Source organism: Narcine bancroftii, chromosome 4, assembly GCF_036971445.1.
Source record: "Narcine bancroftii isolate sNarBan1 chromosome 4, sNarBan1.hap1, whole genome shotgun sequence".
NCBI classification, from domain to species: Eukaryota; Metazoa; Chordata; class Chondrichthyes; order Torpediniformes; family Narcinidae; genus Narcine; species Narcine bancroftii.
Genome location: NC_091472.1, coordinates 197,156,679 through 197,176,949, shown reverse-complemented (window position 1 = coordinate 197,176,949; position 20,271 = coordinate 197,156,679). Strand labels below are relative to the sequence as shown.

General features: G+C 53.0%; 1 protein-coding gene across 1 annotated transcript; it reads right to left on the bottom strand.

Moving 5' to 3' along the window:
- Positions 1–6,253: 6,253 nt before the first annotated feature.
- Positions 6,254–18,501, bottom strand: LOC138762413 (adhesion G-protein coupled receptor D1-like). The gene is made up of 4 exons (XM_069936173.1): positions 18,235–18,501; positions 9,898–9,990; positions 7,118–7,240; positions 6,254–6,450 (listed from the first exon to the last, which is right to left on the bottom strand). Exons 1-4 carry the CDS (start codon positions 18,377–18,379, stop codon positions 6,254–6,256), a joined length of 558 nt encoding a protein of 185 aa, XP_069792274.1. The 5' UTR covers positions 18,380–18,501.
- Between the last annotated feature and the right edge of the window lie 1,770 nt (positions 18,502–20,271).

Below are 20,271 nucleotides of genomic sequence, written 5' to 3'. Positions count from 1 at the left end.
TGTAAATTCCAATTTGTAGAACCTGCTTGTAAAACACCATCTGCAATCCACAGCTTCACGTGACCCTGATTGGGAGGCTAAACAGGGACCACACCTTGCCCAAGGATGACTTGTCGGCTATTGGAAGGAGCGCCTTACACCCCCATTTGCTGAGCGGTTACACAGCACCAACGCCAGGTTACTATACCTCACTGGTAATGCTGTATCCTTCTCCCCTTTCACCTCCCATCCTATCCCTTTTAAAACATCTAAACCTGTCCTTGCATCAGTCAAGTCTCTGTAGTAGCCACAACATCGTAATACCATGGACTGATCCATGCTGTAAAGTTCATAATACTTCTTGCACTGAAGTAAACATTGACTACATTTATGCTTCCTCCACTGCCTGCCCTTCCCCACAATCTCACTACACTGTGCATCAACCATCTACTCTGCTTTCCGCCCAATCGTTCTGTTTCCCATCCCCTTGCCAAACTAGTTTAAACTTTCCTCAAAAGCTCGAGCAAACCTCTCCTCCAGGATATTGGTCCCCTTCCAGTTCGGGTGCAGCCCATCCTTTTTGTACAGATCGTAACTTCCCCAGAAGAAATCCCAATGATCCAGACATCTGAACCTGTCCCCTGCACCAATTATACAGGCACACATTCATCTGCCCTATCACCTCATTCTTACCCCTACTGGTACGTGGCACAGCCCCAATCCAGACATTACTACCCTTGAGGTCCTGTCTTTCAGCTTCCTACCTACTGTAGCTCCCTGTATTCCTGAATCCCTGAGAGAGAGAGAGAGAGAGAGAGAGAGAGAGAGAGAGAGAGAGAGAGAGAGAGAGAGAGAGAGAGAGAGTGAGTGAGTGAGTGAGAGAGAGAGAGAGAGAGAAAGAAAGAGAGAGAGAGAGAGAGAGAGAGAGAATTCAGTTCTACAGGACAGGACAAGCTGGGAAGCTTGTGGAAAATGCTACATTTGGAAGATGGGTTGTGAGTGCTTAGTTCAGACTGGTCAAAGCCCTTTGGTTCATACAAGAGGAGAGGACTGGCTGCCTCATGTTTCACTTGGAATAACCAAAACAAAAAGGAACTCTGTGGTGACCTGAAAGAAAGAGGTTATCATCTGGAGAACCCTGAAGGGGCAAGTTTTGTCAGCAAGACATTGACATGGCTGATTAAAAGGGATCGGTTTGTGTCCAGGAACAACAAATCTCTCTCTGAAAACTGACAAGAACCTTCCTGAGCAGTAACCATTTACTTTTCAAGCACCAAAGCCTGATGATGTTCATGAATGTTAAATTCTGTGCAGAGTATAAGAATTGCCTGCAACCAGTGAACTTGGAGAAGTGAGTTTAGACTGTGAATCAAATAACTTTTCTAAACTTACACACACATTACATACATGTGCACTTAAAAGTAGAAGGGGGTTAAGTTAATAGTAATAAGTTAGAGTTTGATCCTGTTTTCATGTTTAAAGTTAATTAAAAGCATCTTTTGTTTAAGTAACCATTTGGTTACTTGGTGAATATCTATTGCTGCTGGGGTTTGGGGTCCTCTGGGCCCATAACACAACAAACCATTCGGGTGTCTTTTTCATGTCCCTAGAATCCCCTTTCTGCCCCTCGAGCTATTGCATTCCCCATCACTACTGCTCTCCTTCCCTCCTAAGTTGTCCGGTCTTCTCCCACTCCATCTGAACAGAACACCTCATCCTCACGTCACTGCTTCCCCTGACCTGTAGCTCTGTGTTTTATGGTAATTCTACATTCCCTGCGTGACTCATTGAACACAAAGGACCAGGCAGATTTCTGGAAGGAGAACTGGGCACACATGTTTGGCATTTAGCGAGGGATTTCTCTGCTAGAGGTAGCGTGCTGTCACGTCACGGGAGAGGGGCTGGGAGAGAGTGAAATCAAACCCTCCGAGCTTTCTCCCCCCACCCCACCCCACCCCCCACAGTGTAGAGTGCTGGAGATGAACAACACACAAACAGCTGGCTCTAATTTGAAAACAGAATTCTCAGCCATTTTGTGCCCCCTCTCAAATGACTGCCTTGTGGCCCCTCTCACGTACGGAGCTCGGCATTGGCTGGCTGCAAGATTTCTGAGATAATGAGCTACAACTGTAGCCTTTCTCTCTCCACCCCCCACCCCCTCCTCCAAGTACAGGCAAAACATCCTGGTCTTAAATTTTAGCTTAGAAGGCTATGAGCCTGTGTTGCCCCAAATACACCCATTTACCTACAAATCTCACGTTTTTAAAGGTGAAAATGTCAACGTTCCTTTTACTGTCAAGTTATAACACATTACATATATTATACTCCTGATATATTTTAACTTCTGCCGTAAGGCAGGCAAGGAGAGAGAGAGAAGGGAAAAAAAAGTCCCTTCAGAGTCACTGAGTGTACGTGGATTCACCTCCAGTGTTCCCGCAGCCTCTGCAACCACACAGACTCATGTTCGATCCACCGGCAACACAAGCTCCAGCTCCAAACCCCCGACACGATTAGGAAGCCCTCGTCCCACCCGCATCTCGGTTCCGATATCTGGCTCCTGTGAGCCAGTGTCCAGCAGCCCTCAGCCCGGCGTGGGCCCCCGCAGCCACTGAGCCCCTCGCTGGTCCCCCTATAGGGTCGTCTCCTCTGCCTCTCCTTCTGAACGGAGGTTTGTTTTATTTATAGAAGCCGATTCCGTGCTGTCCAATTCAAAATGTACTGGGGTTGGAGGTTGTAATTGGGGTTGTGGGATGAAAGGGCCTGTTACTTTGCTGCATCTAAATTTACACCCCAATTAACCTCCAGCCCCCAGTACATTTTGAAGGGTGGGAGGAAAACAGCTCCCAGACACAGTGAGAATGTAAAAACTCCTCACAGACAGCACCAGATTCAAACCGGGGTCGCTGGAGCTGCAGTGGTGTTGCACTAACTCCTACACAAACCATGTTCTCCCCACCTCTGGTGCCCTGCCCTGGTCCGCTGCTCCCCAGAGTCTGCAAGGTCTTCGTGGTTGCTGCCAGCACAGGCACTGCCATCTTGGGCATGCTCCAGGCGACAGAGATGTGAACATAGGAATTTACAGCAGCCATTCTCAATGGGGGCCTCCCCAGAAGCCTGGTTTTCACCTCACATAACACGTTTTTTTAAAGTGTTTTTTATGTCGACGGTAGAAGTACGCAAGAAACCAGAGCTTGACGGCTTCACAGGGAAGGAGGCCCATAAACTGGTGGGGGGGGGGGGGCGAAGGGACGAAAAGAAGTTGTGAATAGCTGTTCTACAGCACAGTACAAGCCCTTCACCCCACAGCATTGTGCTGACCTAATAACCTACTCTAACAGCTACCTAGTATTTCCCTACTGCATTGCAAGGGCTGCTGTGTGGATGATTCTGACGCTAAGTCCACAGGCTTTAATCAGCTTAAACTTGTACACACCGGTTTCTGTACCTTCCTGGCTCCACGTGTCCGACTGTCACCCTAAAGGGCCGGCTCAAGTCTTAATATGGGCCAGTGATTGACAGCTTGCAGGCGGGGCCAGCCTCCCAGGTTGCCTACCTGCAGGTACAGCGGTCGCCCCCTGCAGTAGGAGGGCAGCCAGTGCACAGTACAGCACATCCCTCCATTTTCTCTCAGGTCCATGGACCTATCTAATGGACTCCTAAAGATCCTATTGTACCTGCCTCCACCACCGTCATCGGCAGCGCATTCCGTGCGCCCACCACTCTCTGTATGATAAACCTACTTCTTGCAACCCCCCCCCCCCCCCCCATACTTTCTCCCAGGCACCATAAATTCATGCTCCCTCGCGTTAGCCATTTCAGCCTGGGAGAAAGCCTCTGGCCATCCACAAGTTCAATGCGTCTGACCCCTGTCAGGTCACCGCTCATCCGCCATTGCTGAAAGGTGATAATACTGCTGTAAACACACTATGTGAACAATGAATAGGATGGATTCAACGGTCTTCGGCACAAAACCAGTATCAACATTTCCTTCTTCAGCAACCACATTCTTCTTCCCAGGTTTCTCTAGCCACCACAAACCCCCCCACCCCCCCGCCTTTCCGATCCACAGGTGACCACTACACAACTTTTCTCTCCTCCTTCTGAGCCCTGCGCGTGAGCTACTGCGCTCTCCTTGCTCCCCATTCCAGCCCACGCATACTGCACGTAACATTTCCCGAACGTCACCATGGGGGCATCACCAGCAGCGACCGGCCCTACTCAAGGCCAACATATGTATTCAGCCGTCACGAGACCAAGTGTGTCCAGCCTCTCCTCGTGAGGCGTGCTCGCCAATCCAGGCAGCATCCTTGTAAATCTCCTCTCTACAAACATCCACATCCTTCCAGCAGTGAGATGTCCAGAAGTCCCAAGTGGGATCTAACCAAGTTCTCACATCACTGTAACAATACCACATGTTTCTTGAACTCGATCCCATGGTTAATGAAGGCCAACACACCATATGCCTTCTTAACAACACTATCAATCTGTGCCACAGCTCTGAGTGTCCTGTGGACACGGACCCCAAGATCTCTCAGTTCGTCCACACTGCTCAGAGTCTTCCATTAACATTGTGTTCTACCGTCAAATTTGACCCATGGAAATGAACCACAGCACACTTTTCTGGGTTAAACTCCATCTGCCACTTCTCAGCCCAGCTCTGCATCCTGTCAATGCCCCCACTGTAACCTCTGGCAACCTTCCAGACTATCCACAATACCATCAATTTTGAACACCACTGGTCACCGACCTCCATGCAGAATACAGAACATCTACAACCACCTTCTGCCGTCTTTGGGCAAGCCAATTATGGATCTACAAACCAATGCCTCCTTGGATCACATACGTCCTTATGGTTTCGACAGAGGGAGAGAGAGCAGGTCTGCTTCGTGTCACAAGCTCCGGACAGGCACAGTCTGAGCAGGCCCACAGGCTCACCTCCCTTTCGTGCTGCCACCGCACGGTTTGTCTGTTGATGATTTATATTCTAAGTTTGTTTGGCAGGATCCATAAGCTGCAGACAACAAAGTCCATCCATTTCTCTCTCTCTCTCTCTGGTGTTTTAAAGATCAAATTTAGACATACATGACCGTTCGGTCTACGAGCCCATGCCGCCCAATTACACCCAAGTGGCCTACAACCCCCATATATTTTGGAGGGTGAGAGGAAACCCGAACCCCTAGAGGAATCCCCCACAGACACGGGGAGAATGTACAAACTCCTTACAGGACAGCGCGGGATTCGAACCCGAGTTGCTGGCACTGTTGCGCTAACCACTATGCCAACTGTTCAAACACCACCCCACCCCCCCAACTACACACTTGAACAGGAGAGTGGGGTGGGCCTGGAGGATGGGAGGAAGGGGAGAAATGGAGCTTATTATCTGGTTCGGCTTCAACTAACAGCAGCATCCAACATGAGCTGTTCTGAGCTGCAAGCCCCACCCCCATGGGTACCATGCCCCACTGTGCAATGCAACACCCCTTTCACAACCAAACTTTCTCAGCTGAACTTGTGGTTCAAGTTTGGTTTCACAGGACGTTCCTGTGGTGCCCCTCTGGGTGCGACAGCAGGTCACTCTCCAGGAACCTGAAGCAGAGGAACCTGAAGCAGAGGAACCTGAAGCAGGAGACCCCAACGTTGGGAAGGGGGAACCCTTGAACAATGCCTTTTTTTCCCAAAAGGTTTGCTTCCTGACAACTTCAAGCCAAACTCAAAGATAACTTCAGACATGCTGCATCATGTCAGAAGTTGGAGAAACATTAAATTAACTTTTGTTGAATTTAGCCTTAAGCGTATACTCGCCATAACTGTAACAGAATGTATCGCACCTGTTGTGACATTGAGGAGACATTTCCGCTGTATTGAATCTTCCTGGAGACAATAAATGCTATTGTTAAGGGCACTCACTCTGCTATTGCCTGAACAACATGTGCATCAACATGCGTTCAATCTACATTAATGGAATGCACAGCATCTGCTTTTATAGCCTGACTGCATCTATCCTGACAAAGCAGGCTCAGCCCAAGACAACATTTACACAGCACCTGCACTGAGTCCATGCCCAGGCCTGCTTAGACTGACCAAAACAGTGAGCTTTGTGGGAAATGTACTAGTATACTTAAAATATGACAGGAAATCACAAAAATAGGTTACATCTTAAAAAAAACAGTTCATGACAGAAAATTTTTAAACACGATGTTTGTGATCAACAGCCCAAGATCCGTAAATACACCCAAAAATGTTCTGGAAGCAAAATCTTTGTTGTCTGGCAACATCAGCCCGAAGCCTGGCTCACCTGGTGGCTTATTGTGGCTTTCCACGAGTGCAAGGTCTTGTGGGCATGAAACTCCACGAAGCCTTTGTTGACACTAGCATAGATGGAGAAGCGATTGGACAGCAGCTTGCCCCCCGATGCCATGGAAACTGTGGACTGTTTGTCCCGATTCTTCCAGAAGAAGGAAAAGGTAACACCTGAAGGGGGGGAGAGAGAGAGACACTGATTGCACCTGGGATTTCCAGCCATGCAGGGGTTGGGAGATCGAGTCGTCTGGGACTATGCTCGCTGGAGTTTAGAAGAATGAGAGGGGATCTTACAAAAACGTATAAAATTATGAAAGGCATAGATAAGAAAGAGGTAGGTAAGTTCTTCCCTTTGGTGGGGGAGACCAGAACTAGGGGATGTAGCCTCAAGATGCAGGGTAGTGGATTTAGGATGGAGATGAGGAGGAAATGCTTTTTGCCAGAAGGTGGTGAATCTGTGGAATTCACTGCCCATTGAAGCAGTGGAGGCGACGTCAGTAAATATATTTAAGACAAGGTTGGATAGCTCTTTACAAAGAAGAGGAATTAAGGGATATGGAAAAAGGCAGGTAGGAGGAGATGAGCAGATCATCAGATCAGCTATGATCTCATTGAGTGGTGCAGCAGGCTTGATGGGCCAAACTGCCTTCTCCTGCTCTTGTTCCTGATGTTCACCTGCTCAGACTTCACAGCGCACCCAACTCCCAGATTAATCCACAAAACACCCCCCCCAACTCCCCCAAGCTAACAGAGTGACATCTGTTACATTGTGGGATCTTGCTGCTCCATGGCCTGGGGAGGGCCCCCCCACCTTCCTGAAAGTGGGAGGGAAACTAACCTGCCTCACTGCACAACTCCGGGTCACTGATGCACGAGTTCTTGGAGCTTCCGAAGTGGAGCAAGGTGGCACCTGCATGGCCGTTGAGGAGGATGTCCTTGTTTACCACTCCCTCGACAATGTCTGCAGGACAGAGGGAGCGTCAGCCCATGGCAATGTCAGTTCCATGGACCCGTACCCAGGCTATCACCTGCCCCACCCACAGCCTCCCAGGGAGGCCAACGTTTGAGTTTAATAAGCAAAGGGTTACGGAGGTGGGAGGGGGTTACCTGACAAATCAGCCAATCAAGTCAGAGTTGCACAGAAATAGCCCTTTGGCCCACCGCGTCCTCACTGACCCATCTGCCCACAATGGCCTCAGATGGGAAGGTGGACCAACAGTGGGGGCAGGGCATCAAGGGGGGGGGGGTACGAGGTTATCGCTCGCCGTCAGAAACACCCCCCCACCCCTCCACGTGTAAAGCGTCAGTAGCATCTGATGATGCTTGATGACATAAAAGCAGCACTGACGGCACCTACATCGGAGGGGCGAATGATATTAACACTCACCCCCCCCCCACCACCACCAGCTGACCGAGTTTATGGACAGTGTACTGTGCCCCGGCCCCCAACATGCTAATGCCCCCTCTAACATTCATTCCTCAGCTAACCCTGAGCGGACAGCCATGTCGGGAACACCACATGGAAGTCATGTGACAAGCACCCCCAATCCTTTACCCAGTCAGAACCAGGAGGTCAGGCCATGCAGCAAGACCCCAGATGGGAGTGACAGCTGGGCTGCTTGTGGAGTAACCCCACGCCCACCTCCACCTCTGGGCCCTGGAGGTCTTCCTTTTCCAAAACCCGCTTCCACCTCCCCTTTGATCATACATCCTAGATCACTGAGTCTTACTTGGTTAGAGAGGAGCTCACACCTTCTGTCTGCTTACATTGTTCACCTACTCCATCTGAGCACCAATATAACTGGCCCGCAAAAGGGCTGCATGCATTTGTACCCCAATAAAGGACTCCATCTCCACCCCCCACCCTCCCCACTGGTCGCTACCTCTTCTTACAGCCATCTTCAGGCAGAAGGGTCTGAAGCCTGAAGAACAGTATCTCCAAGTTCAAGAACAATTTTTTTTAAATCAACAACTATCAGCCTCTTGTTACACTGATCAGGGACTGTTCCAACTCCAGGTTAGACTGGAAAAAATATGGCTACTGTGGAGAGGGGAGTGGAGTCTCCATGCTTTCCCGCAGGGTCCAACCGCCCAGCCTGTCTGCCTTTGGGTCCATACAGGATTTAAATTCCCAAGACCGCAGGTCTGGGCCCAAGATGGCGGCGCCTGTGTACAGCAGCAGCGGTTGCAGAATTTGAGCAAGCGGAGGGAGTGGCGCGGGGCACCAGAAAATGGGGACATCCCTTCCTCCCCCCCGTTTGAGAAGGAGCCAACCCATGACATGATGACAGACCAGTGAGGGGCTGCTGCTGGTGACTCGAGGTGAGGGCGTACAGGGGGGCTCACAGCAGGCAAAGGACTGCTGGAGACCGGCTGCAGGGGGTCGGAATCGGGACATGAGAGGGTGCCGGGTGTTTCCTGATTGCATCAGGTGTTCGGATCTGGAGCTCAGTTCGGCGATGGATCGAACAGGAGTCTGTGCGGCGGCGGGAGGCAAATCCACGGGCACTCAGTAACTCGGGGGGGGGGGGTGGACACTCTCTTGCTTCTCTTTCTCCGACTGTAAGGGACAGCGGGCAATGTGTGCTGATGGTGAATCCTTCTCAATAGTAGCTGTTCGATGCCACCCAAATTTCAGTGTGGCAATAATCCCACTACCCTGTATTATTGTAGTCATAAACCTGTATCCCAAAACACAAACCCAAATAACAAAATAAAACTGAGGGCGAGGAGGTGTTTATTTGTTGATTTGCTATACCCAATTAAACAGAGCCCCTGCTGTTAGTTCAGGCTGCCTTGGAATCATTCACAGGTAACAACCTTTCACCCTCAAATGGTCACCAGGGAAAGGTGGAACATCTCACCCACGACTGTCGACAGGTTAGAGTCAGTGGTGTAAAGAGAGGTGGAGTCATGGGGAGGAAGTACAGTGAAACGGTGGGTTCGAAGAGCTGTCGGAGAGAAAAGGATAAACACAAGTGAGACAGCAAATGAGCGGCAAGGCACAGAATTACCACCAGTCAGGCCAGACCACACAGAACACGTGACAGGAATGGTAGTGTCAGGAGCAAGAGGGAAGGAAAGCAGGCCCTGGGTGTACAGCGCAGCACAGAATTGGCCGTCCAGCCCCTCTGTCCCACCTTCTCTTCTTTCTCCCTCTCCCCTCATCAACCACTCCTCCCGAGCTCCTCTCCTCTATGGCTCGCTGTGGGTCCTCTCTGGAAAGAAACCCCCCCCCCCACAAACCCTTATCAGGTTCAGAGTGATGTCCACCCGTGGTGGGCTTCGTTCTGGGTCCCCCTCACGAGTGGGCATTTCTCCAATCTGATGGATCTTTCCACAATTTTCGGAGCTCCCGTGGACCACCCCGCCCCTCCCCCAACCTTTCCAGCTCAACACCTTTGAAACACGACAAGACGACGAGTGCAGTGGACGAGGTTTGGCAAACCCAGGTTGTATCCAATGCCACTGATGCCCTTTCCTGCGGTTGGGGAGAGCGGATCCACCCACCAACCCTCCCCTTCCTCTCCCCACCCCTCTGTGGTGCATTGACTGTTTGAACTTCACAAGTGGGGTAGGCTTGGCCATCATCGCGATGGACATGCGCATCTCAGTAACCTGTCTCGCTTCCGTCCACGTCGCACAGCTCATTCAGCCCCTCCACGCGCTCCAAGGGCCAGTAATGGGAGGCAGACTTCAGTACCCGAAACCCTGTAAAACACCATACCAGTTGGCCATCAGAGACCCAGCAGAACGTGGCACCAGTGATCACCCACCCACCCAACCCAGTCACTGAGCTGCCTCCGCTCGGCCCCTCAGCTTCAGCGGCGAGATTAAACCTGTGACACTTGAGTCACACCAGACATGCCAGATCCCACCAGCCCACACAGGGAGTTGGAACTGGGTTTCCAGGACCACCAGTGAACTGTGATTCCAGATTGAGAGTTATTGTCAGGGTACATACACGACATCACATCTAACCCCAAGATTCTTTTTCCTGCGGGCCAAGCAGAATTACCATTTACTGGTTGAGCAAAAAAAAATCTGTACTCAACGTAAACAAATAAAGAACATAAACATACTGACTGTGAAATCAAAGAGGAAAGAAATCTATAAAGTGCACAGGTCCTTAAATGAGTCCCTGATTGAGTTTGTGGTTGAGAAGTCTGATGGGGGAGGGGTAGCAGCTGTTCCTGAACCTGGTGTGAGTCTTGTGGCATCTACACCTCTTTCCTGATGGCAGCAGTGAGAACAGAGCAGGCGTTGGATGGTGTGGATCCTTGATGATTCCTGCTGCTTTCCGACGGCAGTGTTCCCTGTAGATGTCCTTGATGGTGGGGAGGGTTTCCTTGATGGTGGGGAGGGTTTTGCCTGTGATGTCCTGGGCTGCGTCCACTACCTTTTGAAGGGTTTTTACGCTCAGGGGTATTGGTGACCCCATACCAGATGGTGGTGCAGCTGGTCAGCACACTTTCCACCACACCTCTGTAGAAATTTGCCAGGGGTTTCTGGTGTCATACCAAACCTCTGCAAACTCCTGAGGAAGTAGAGGCACTGACGTGCTTTCTTCACGATACCATTGGTGTGTTAGGTCCAGGAAAAATCCTCCGGGATAGTGACTCCCTATAACCTAAATTTGCTCACCCTCTCCATCACTGAGATGTCACAGAGTCCAGCCCAAAGAAGAGGCGGGCAGCAGACCCACCTCTGCCTGAACTGGTATTGCGCATGTGGATTTCACGAAGTCATCCAGGAGCCGGCAGTGAAGCGGAAGGTCAGTGGAGATCGCCGAAGCTGCACCACATAAAACAAACTGTGGGGGGCAGGGGGGTGGGGGGTGGTGGGCTTGTCAACACTTCAATTGGAGTGGGGTAAGGGTTACAGGATATCCAAGCTCAACCGCTCCCTCAACAGCACAGCAACATGGGGAGACTGGGAACGGGTCACATTTGTTCAGGCTGAGTCTCAAGGGGAGAGTGGAAAAGAGGCCCTTTTGTACAGAAACAAAACTATGATTCGAGCCAGGGAACCAAAGCAAAAATATTTTTTAAACAAGACGATAGAGATTGGGTGGCTGGGCATCTAACCCTGGAAATGAACTGCTCAGAGGAGAGAAGAAACAATCAGTATGCAGAAAAGAGAAAATAAAGGATGGAACTCCGATGTGTCGGCAAAGAAATTTGGCGCCCGCCCCCCCCCTACACAGGGGGGCCGGCAGTGAATTCCGTGGACACAACTGTGGATGCTGAAGGCTGCCAGAGAGATGACTGCATTGAACTAGAGAGAAGAGACTTCCTTCTTCCAGCAAGGTTTGAATCTGCAGCAACAAGGCCACGGTGACCCCCTCTCTGTCTCGACAAGAGGAGGCAGGAACAAGGCCACCGTGATCCCCTCTCCACCATCTCGACAAGAGGAGACAGGAACAAGGCCACTGTGACCCCCTCTCCACCGGCTCGTCAAGAGGAGGCAGTAATAAGGCCACTGTGAACCCCTCTCCACCGGCTCGACAAGAGGAGGAACCAACAAGGCCACGGTGACCCCCTCTCTACATTCTCAACAAGAGGAGGCAAGTAATAAGGCCATGGTGACCCCCCCTCCACCGTATAGACGAGCCCATCTCCACCGGCTTGACGAGGAGGCAGTAATAAGGCCACAGTGACCCACTCTCCATCACCTCAACAAGAGGAAGCAGTAAAAAGGCCACAGAGACCCTCTCTTCACCAGTTCGACAAGAGGAGGCACCAACAAGGCCATGGTGACCCCCCTCTCCATCTTCTCAACAAGAGGAGGCAGTAATAAGGCCATGGAGACCCCCTCTCCACCATATAGACAAGAGGAGGCAGGAACAAGGTCACTGTGAACCCCTCTCTACATTCTCGACAAGAGGAGGCAATAATAAGGCCACGGAGAACCCCTCTCCACCAGCTCGAAAAGAGGAGACCGCAACAAAGCCTCAGTGACCCCCTTTCCACCGGATCAATAGGTGGGGACAGCAACAAGGCCACGGTGAACCCATCTCCACCGGCTTGACAAGAGGAGGCACCAATAAGGCCACGGTTACCCCCTCTCCACTGTATAGAGAAGAGGAGGCAGGAACAAGGCCACAGTGAGCCCATCTCCACTGGCACGACAAAAGGAGGCAGTAATAATGCCACAGTGACCCCCTCTCCACCTTCTCAACAAGAGGAGGCAGTAATAAGGCCTCGGTGACCCCCTCTCCACCGTCTCAACAAGAGGAGGCAGTAATAAGGCCATGGAGACCCCCTCTCCACTGGCTCGACACGAGGAGGCAACAACAAAGCCACGGTGACCCCCTCTCCACCAGATCAATAAGAGGGGGCAGCAAAAAAGCCACAGTGACCCCCTCTCCACCTGCTCAACATGAGGAGGCACCAACAAGGCAACAGTGACCCCTTCTCCACCAGATCAATAAGAGGGGGCAGGAACAAGGCCACGGTGAGGCCCTCTCCACCAGCTTGACAAGAGGAGGCACCAACAAGGCCACGGTGACCCCGTCTCCACTGTCTCGACAAGAGGAGAAAGTAATAAGGACACAGTGACCCCCGCTGCACCATCTCAACAAGAGGGGGCAGTAATAAGGCCACAGAGACCCGCTCTTCACCAGCTTGACAAGAGGAGGCACCAACAAGGCCATGGTGACCCCCTCTCCACCTTCTCAACAAGAGGAGGCAGTAATAAGGCCATGGTGACCCCTCCTCTCCACTGTATAGACAAGAGGAGGCAGGAACAAGGCTGCGGTGACCCCCTCTCCCCTTTCTCAACAAGAGGAGGCAAGTAATAAGGCCACTTTGACCCCCTCTCCACTGTATAGAGAAGAGGAGGCAGGAACAAGGCCACGGTGAGCCCATTTCCACTGGCACGACAAAAGGAGGAATCAACAAGGCCACGGTAACCCCCTCTCCACTGTCTCGACAAGAGGAGGCAGTAATAAAGCCACAGTGACCCCCTCTCCACCTTCTCAACAAGAGGAGGCAGTAATAAGGCCATGGAGACCCCCTCTCCACCGTATAGACAAGAGGAGGCAGGAACAAGGCCTCGGTGACCCCCTCTCCACCGTCTCAACAAGAGGAGGCAGTAATAAGGCCTCGGTGACCCCCTCTCCACCGTCTCAACAAGAGGAGGCAGTAATAAGGCCATGGAGACCCCCTCTCCACTGGCTCGACACGAGGAGGCAACAACAAAGCCACGGTGACCCCCTCTCCACCAGATCAATAAGAGGGGGCAGCAAAAAAGCCACAGTGACCCCCTCTCCACCTGCTCAACATGAGGAGGCACCAACAGGGCAACGGTGACCCCTTCTCCACCAGATCAATAAGAGGGGGCAGGAACAAGGCCACGGTGAGGCCCTCTCCACCAGCTTGACAAGAGGAGGCACCAACAAGGCCACGGTGACCCCGTCTCCACTGTCTCGACAAGAGGAGAAAGTAATAAGGACACAGTGACCCCCGCTGCACCATCTCAACAAGAGGGGGCAGTAATAAGGCCACAGAGACCCGCTCTTCACCAGCTCAGTAATAAGGCCATGGTGACCCCTCCTCTCCACTGTATAGACAAGAGGAGGCAGGAACAAGGCTGCGGTGACCCCCTCTCCACCGTCTCGACAAAAGGAGGCAGTAATATGGCCACGATGACCTCCTTTCCACCGTCTCGACAAGAGGAGGCAATAATAAGACCACGGAGACCCCCTCTCCACCAGCTCGACAAGAGGAGACTGCAACAAAGCCTCGGTGACCCCCCTAAACCGAATCAATAGGAGGGGACAGCAACAAGGCCACAGTGAGCCCATCTCCACCGGCTTGACAAGAGGAGGCACCAACAGAGCCACGGTGACCCCCCTCTCCACTGTCTCGACAAGAGGAGGCAGTAATAAGGCCACAGTGACCCACTCTACACCATCTCAACAAGAAGGGGCAGTAATAAGGCCACAGAGACCCCCTCTTCACTAGCTCAACAAGAGGAGGCACCAACAAGGCCACGGTGACCCCCTCTCCACCATCTCGACAAGAGGCGGCAGTAATATGGCCACGGTGACCCCCTCTCCACCATCTCGACAAGAAGGGGCAGCAACAAGGCCATGGAGATCCCCTCTCCACTGTCTCGACAAGAGGAAGCACCAACAAGGCCACCGTGACCCCCTCTCCACCTTCTCAACAAGAGGAGGCAGTAATAACGCCATGGTTAGCCCCCTCTCCACTGTCTCGACAAGAGGAGGCAGTAATAAGGCCACAGTGACCCCCTCTCCACCATCTCAACAAGAAGGGGCAGTAATAAGGCCACAGAGAACCCTCTTCACCAGTTCAACAAGAGGAAGCACCAACAAGGCCACCGTGACCCCCTCTCCACCTTCTCAACAAGAGGAGGCAGTAATAACGCCATGGTTAGCCCCCTCTCCACAGTGTAGACAAGAGGAGGCAGGAGTAAGGCCACAGTGACCCACTCTACATCATCTCAACAAAAGGGGGCAGTAATAAGGCCACAGAGACCCCCTCTTCACTAGCTCAACAAGAAGAGGCACCAACAAGGCCACGGTGACCCCCTCTCCACCATCTCGACAAGAGGCGGCAATAATAAGGCCATGGAGACCCCCTCTCCACTGTCTCATCAAGAGGAGGCAGTAATAAGGCCACAGTGACCCCCTCTCCACCTTCTCAACAAGAGGAGGCAGTAATAACGCCATGGTTAGCCCCCTCTCCACAGTGTAGACAAGAGGAGGCAGGAATAAGGCCACGGAGACCCCCACTTCACCAGCTCGTCAAGAGGAGGCCGCAACAAGGCCACTGTGACCCCTCTCCACCAGATCAATAAGAGGGGGCTGCAACAAGGCCACGGTGACCCCCTCTCCACCGGCTCGACAAGAGAAGGCACCAACAAGGCCACGGTGATTCACTCTCCACCATCTCAACAAGATGGGGCAGTAATAAGGCCACAGAGACCCCCTCTTCACTGGCTCAACAAGAGGAGGCACCAACAAGACCACAGTGAACCCCTCTCTACCTTCTCAACAAGAGGAGGCAGTAATAAGGCCACGGTAAGTCCCCTTTCCACGGTATAGACAAGAGGAAGCAGCAACAAGGCCACTGTGACCCATCTCCACCAGATCAATAAGAGGGGGCTGCAACAAGGCCACGGTGACCCCCTCTCCACCGGCTCGACAAGAGAAGGCAGCAACAAGGCCACGGTGACCCCATCTCCACTGGATCAATAAGAGGAGGCAGCAACAAAGCCTCAGTGACCCCCTCTCCACCGGATCAATAAGAGGGGGCAGCAACAAGGCCAGGTTGGATGGATCAGTTTCGCCGAATGGATCTCCCGGCTGGGCAGATCAGATGGATTGGTTCCGCCAAGTGGGTCTCCGGGCAGGGCAGATGGATCAGTTCCACTAAGTAGATCACTATCCCTGCTCTCTGAGGGACCTCCTCCAACTGGTGCAGATTTCTGAGAACTGCTGCATGTCTCCAATGTACAACCACCCACAGAGTGCGGGTCAGTGAAGGTAGATGGGAGATGGGACGGGTCATGGGGCAGGGCGGGTCATGGGGCAGGGAAGGAGGATGGGGGTTGGGATGGGTCATGGGGCAGGGAAGGAAGAGAGGGGACGGGACAGACAGGGCAGAGAAGGAAGATGGGATGTGACGGACGGGGCAGGGAAGGAGGATGGGGGATGGGACGGGTCATGGGGCAGGGAAGGAGGATGGGGGATGGGACAGATGGGGCTGGGAAGGAAGAGAGGGGATGGGACAGACAGGGCAGAGAAGGAAGATGGGATGTGACGGACGGGGCAGGGAAGGAGAATGGGGGTGAGATGGGTCATGGAGCAAGGAAGGAGGATGGGGGATGGGATGGAAGGGGCAGGGAAGGAAGAATGGGGATGGGACAGACAGGGCAGGGAATGAAGATGGAGGACGGGACAGGGAAGGAAGTTGGGGTACGGGACAGACGGGGCAGGGAAGGAAGATGGGGGATGGGACGGACGGGGTAGGGAAGGAAGATGGGGGACAGGACGGACGGGGCAGGGAATGAAAATGGAGGATGGGATGGACGAGGCAGGGAAGGAAGATGGGGGATGGGACGGACAGGGAAGGGAAGGAAGATGGGGGACAGAACGGATGGGCAGGGAAGGAAGATGGAGGATGGGATGGACGGGACAGGGAAGAAAGATGAGGGTGGGACTGATGGGGCATGGAAAGAGGATGGCGGCGGGACTGATGCGGCAGGGAAGGAGGATGGGAGATTGGACAGAAGGGGCAGGGAAGGAAGATGGGGAACGGGACTGACGGGGTGGGGAAGGAGGATGGGGGATGGGACGGACAGGGCAGGGAAGGAGGATGGGGGATGGGATGGTCAGGACAGGGAAGGAGGAGGGGGGATGGGACAGTCAGGGCGGGGAAGGAGGATGGGGGATGGGACCAGGATCCTCAGTGGGGCACTGAGCCATAGCAGGAAGACAAATTCCAACCTATGTTTTTTCTCCAACCAGTCCAGCCCACCTTCTCCTCTGTGAGGCTGTCATGTTTGAGGATGGCCATCCCTCGGTGCAGTGGGTTCCGAGGTGAATGACGAGGCCAATTTGTAGCTCTCCAGTTCTCCCACTGACAGCAATGAAGGTGCATGGTTGGCCATGATGTAATGGGGCACTCCCTCTGCAGACACAGTGCTCCAATTAATGGGCCTTTGCAAATGTTCTTTCTTCACTTGAACCTTTGGGCATATCTCTGGATCCTTCCTGCCTTCTCTTGGAATCAGTCGCTACCACAGAGCCCAGAGAACATTGCCAATTTTGGGAGTCTAATGCAGGGATTTTTTGGCTGACGGATTATTGCTGATCCGTCCCGTGGTGTGAAGGATCTCTCAGGGCCTTGTGATGAAGTCTTCACCTGTAAACATGACTAACACTGACGGTGAAGTCATCAATGTCGGCCTCCATCAGGAACGGACTCCCAGGCCATTGGACGTGCTCCATGATTTCCAGGGGTGGGGGGCTCAGCCTGGATCTTAATTGTCAGAGAACCTTGGGAACAGGCGAGTAGCACTTGGCTTGGCGGACATTGAATGAGGCTCGTCTCTTGCAAACATCTGCCAATGGACTGACGTTGATTTGGAGGCCGGCCTCTGAATGTGGTCAAAAGCAAATGATGCTTGGTTCAGGAGTGTAGATACCACAGGAGGAGCAGCTTCCTCCAGTTCTGAAGATGAACCCCCCTCAGCAAGTAAAGTTTACTGTCATCTGATTGTACCAGTACAGCGGACAAAACAGTGTTCTCCGGTCCTCAGTGCAAAACACACAGGCACATAACCTGACATAACACACACAAACAATATATATGCAGGACAAGTATTCATATATACTTTTGTGAATGTGAGAGTCTCGAATGGTTATTGTGATCCCACTGCCCATTTCTCACCACATGGTTTTATCAGTCACCCTAATCCAACTGCCCCGCTCCCATCCCACAGCCCTGTATCAGTCCCCACACTGATCCCACTGCCCCACTCTCTCCCCACTGCCCTGTATCAGTCCCCAGGCTGATCCCACTGCCCCGCTCTCACCCCACAGCCCTATATTAGTCCCCAGGCTGATCCCACTGCCCCGCTCTCACCCCACAGCCCTATATCAGTCCCCACGCTGATCTCACTGCCCCGCTCTCTCCCCACAGTCCTGGATCAGTCCCCACGCTGATCCCACTGCCCCGCTCCTACTCCATAGTCGAGTATCTCCATTCAGATGCCAAATGCCTCAACAGTGCACTTTCTGCAATTATCATGTAAATAAATTCCTGTCGCCCTGTGAACGGATAAACAGTCCGTCTGTTTATCCCCAGACGCTGGCTGTTACGCGGTCTCCCTTCTCTTAATCTCCCCATCTTGCCCGTAACCTTTTCTTAACCACACATTCCCCTCGCTCCCTCCCTCCTTCCTCTCTCCATCCCCTCTCACCTGTCATCTCCGACTCCTGGCTGCCGACCCGTGGAGAGATCGCACGGCTGTCAGCAGCGATGCCGCTCGTCGCGGCGGCGGCCCCGCACCAAGTGACCTGCAATGCGGCGAGCAGCAGGACCCGGACTGGCCAGGGAGCGCTCATGGCCCGCAGGCGCCCCGTATCCCCGAGCGCTCACTCCTCGCGGCCACACCGCAGAAAGCAGGAGGCTGCGGGCTGGGACGTCCCGACTGCGGATCGCTCGCCCCAGCTGTTCGAGCGCAGTCACTCCCCGCTCCAGCTGCGTTCTCACTCTTCCCCAAGTCTCCGCCCCCCCCCGCATGTTCCACCTCCCCCTTTCCCCTCTCCGCCTGCCTCTCCCCTTCCTCTTACCTTCTCCCCCTTACCTTCTCCCCCTTACCCTCTCCCTTACCCTCCCTCCCCTTCTCACTCCCTCCCCCTTACCCTCTCCCCTCTCCCTCCCCTTCCCCCCTCTTCCCTCCCTCCCTCCCTCCTCTCTCCCCTCCCTCCCTCCCTCTCCTTCCCCCTCTCTCCCTCTCCCCCTCCCCCACCCCCATTCCCAACCCACTATCCATGCATCCTCCCCCTCCTTCCCCCCCCCCACTGGCACCCTCACTCTATTCAACCCTTCCCTCCCCAACTTCCTTCCACTCCCTCACCTCGCCTCCCTCCCATCCTCCCCTCCCTCCTTCATCCTCCCCCATCCCTTCCCCTTCATCCTCCCCCACCCCTTCTCCATTCTCCTCTCCCTCCCTCATCTTCCCCTCCCTCCTCCCCATCTTCCCTCCCTACACCTATTCTCCCCCTCCCTCCCCATCTTCCCTCCCTACACCCATTCTCCCCTACCCTCCCCATCTCTTCCCATCCTCCCCTTCCTCCCCTTTCCCCTTCCATCTGACCTCCATCTCTCCCAATCTCTCCTCCCTCCCCTCCCTCTCTCCTTCTCTCAATTCTCCCCACTCTCCTTTTCCCTCTCCCCTGTCTCCCTCTTGTCTTTTCCCTGCCCCTTCTCCCTCCCCTCACTCACGCCTCTCTCCCCTCCCCTTTCCTCTTTCCCCTGCTACCCTCTCTTCCCCCACACCCCCCCCCCCGCATCAAACATCTGACTGAAAGTAATCAGACTGAAAATCTGTCTCAGCGCTCAGATATTTTCACGTTGAGTTGCAAACATCCTTATTGAATGCTCTGGAAAAACTGGACCATGAGACTTGTTGGAGATTATTTTTCCTGCAGGGCCAGCACCACCTCAATGGGCTGAATAGCTTCTGTTACAAAAGCAGACATGCTGGAAGATTCAGCCAGCCAGACAGCATCAGTGGAGAGAGAGAGAAATCCTCAGAGCCCGAGCATTAACCCAGTTTCTCTCTCTGCAAATGCTGCCTGGCGAGGTGAGGTCTTCCCGCCTTTGCAAAGTTGCATGTTCGATGGCCACCTCTTTCATTTGTTTGGACTCCTTTTGTGATGTGCAGTTGCCTGTTTTAATCCACAAATCTTGAGCCTGTGATCTGAGCCACGAGATGGAGGCTTGAGGACCTGTTTTGGAAGGCTTGCCTTTGGTGGGAGGACTAGCTGTGCAGTGCTGCCAACAGCACCTCTCCTGGCTGGCAGTGAAGAATGTTAAACCGTGCCATTCCTAAATGAGTGCCAGCATTCAGGCATTTATTCTGAAAAACTCTTAACTCAACAGCTTTGTCCTCGTGAAATAACACGGGCAGCGTAATTCGAGGAACAGGTTCAATGAAGAGGCCTGGCCAAATTGTGCTTCACTTCACAGAGATGTCATCAGCATTAGTTAGGCTTGAGGATCTCACTGAGGTCCCACTACTTCATTCATTTCCGTAGACCACCACTGTACCCTGGTCCAATCCATCAGCAGTCACAGCCATTGCGATTTGATCAAACACCCCTGGGTCACTGAGCCAAAGGTGATATGGTCTTAGACACAGTACACTTTGGGTTTCCATTGCAGTCGAATGCTGGTAAGCCAATTCACAAGTGGCAATGGGATCTCAACACTCATCCATTCATGTTTCCCC

Excerpts from the sequence above, each read along its gene's own strand:
- LOC138762413 (XM_069936173.1), bottom strand. The coding sequence starts at position 18,379 with ATGAGCGCTCCCTGGCCAGTCCGGGTCCTGCTGCTCGCCGCATTGCAG. Across the intron at positions 9,991-18,234 it reads CCAGGAGTCGGAGATGACAG|GGTTTCGGGTACTGAAGTCT; the intron begins GTGAGAGGGGAT and ends GGTGTTTTACAG. Across the intron at positions 7,241-9,897 it reads CGTGGACGGAAGCGAGACAG|ACATTGTCGAGGGAGTGGTA; the intron begins GTTACTGAGATG and ends TCTGTCCTGCAG.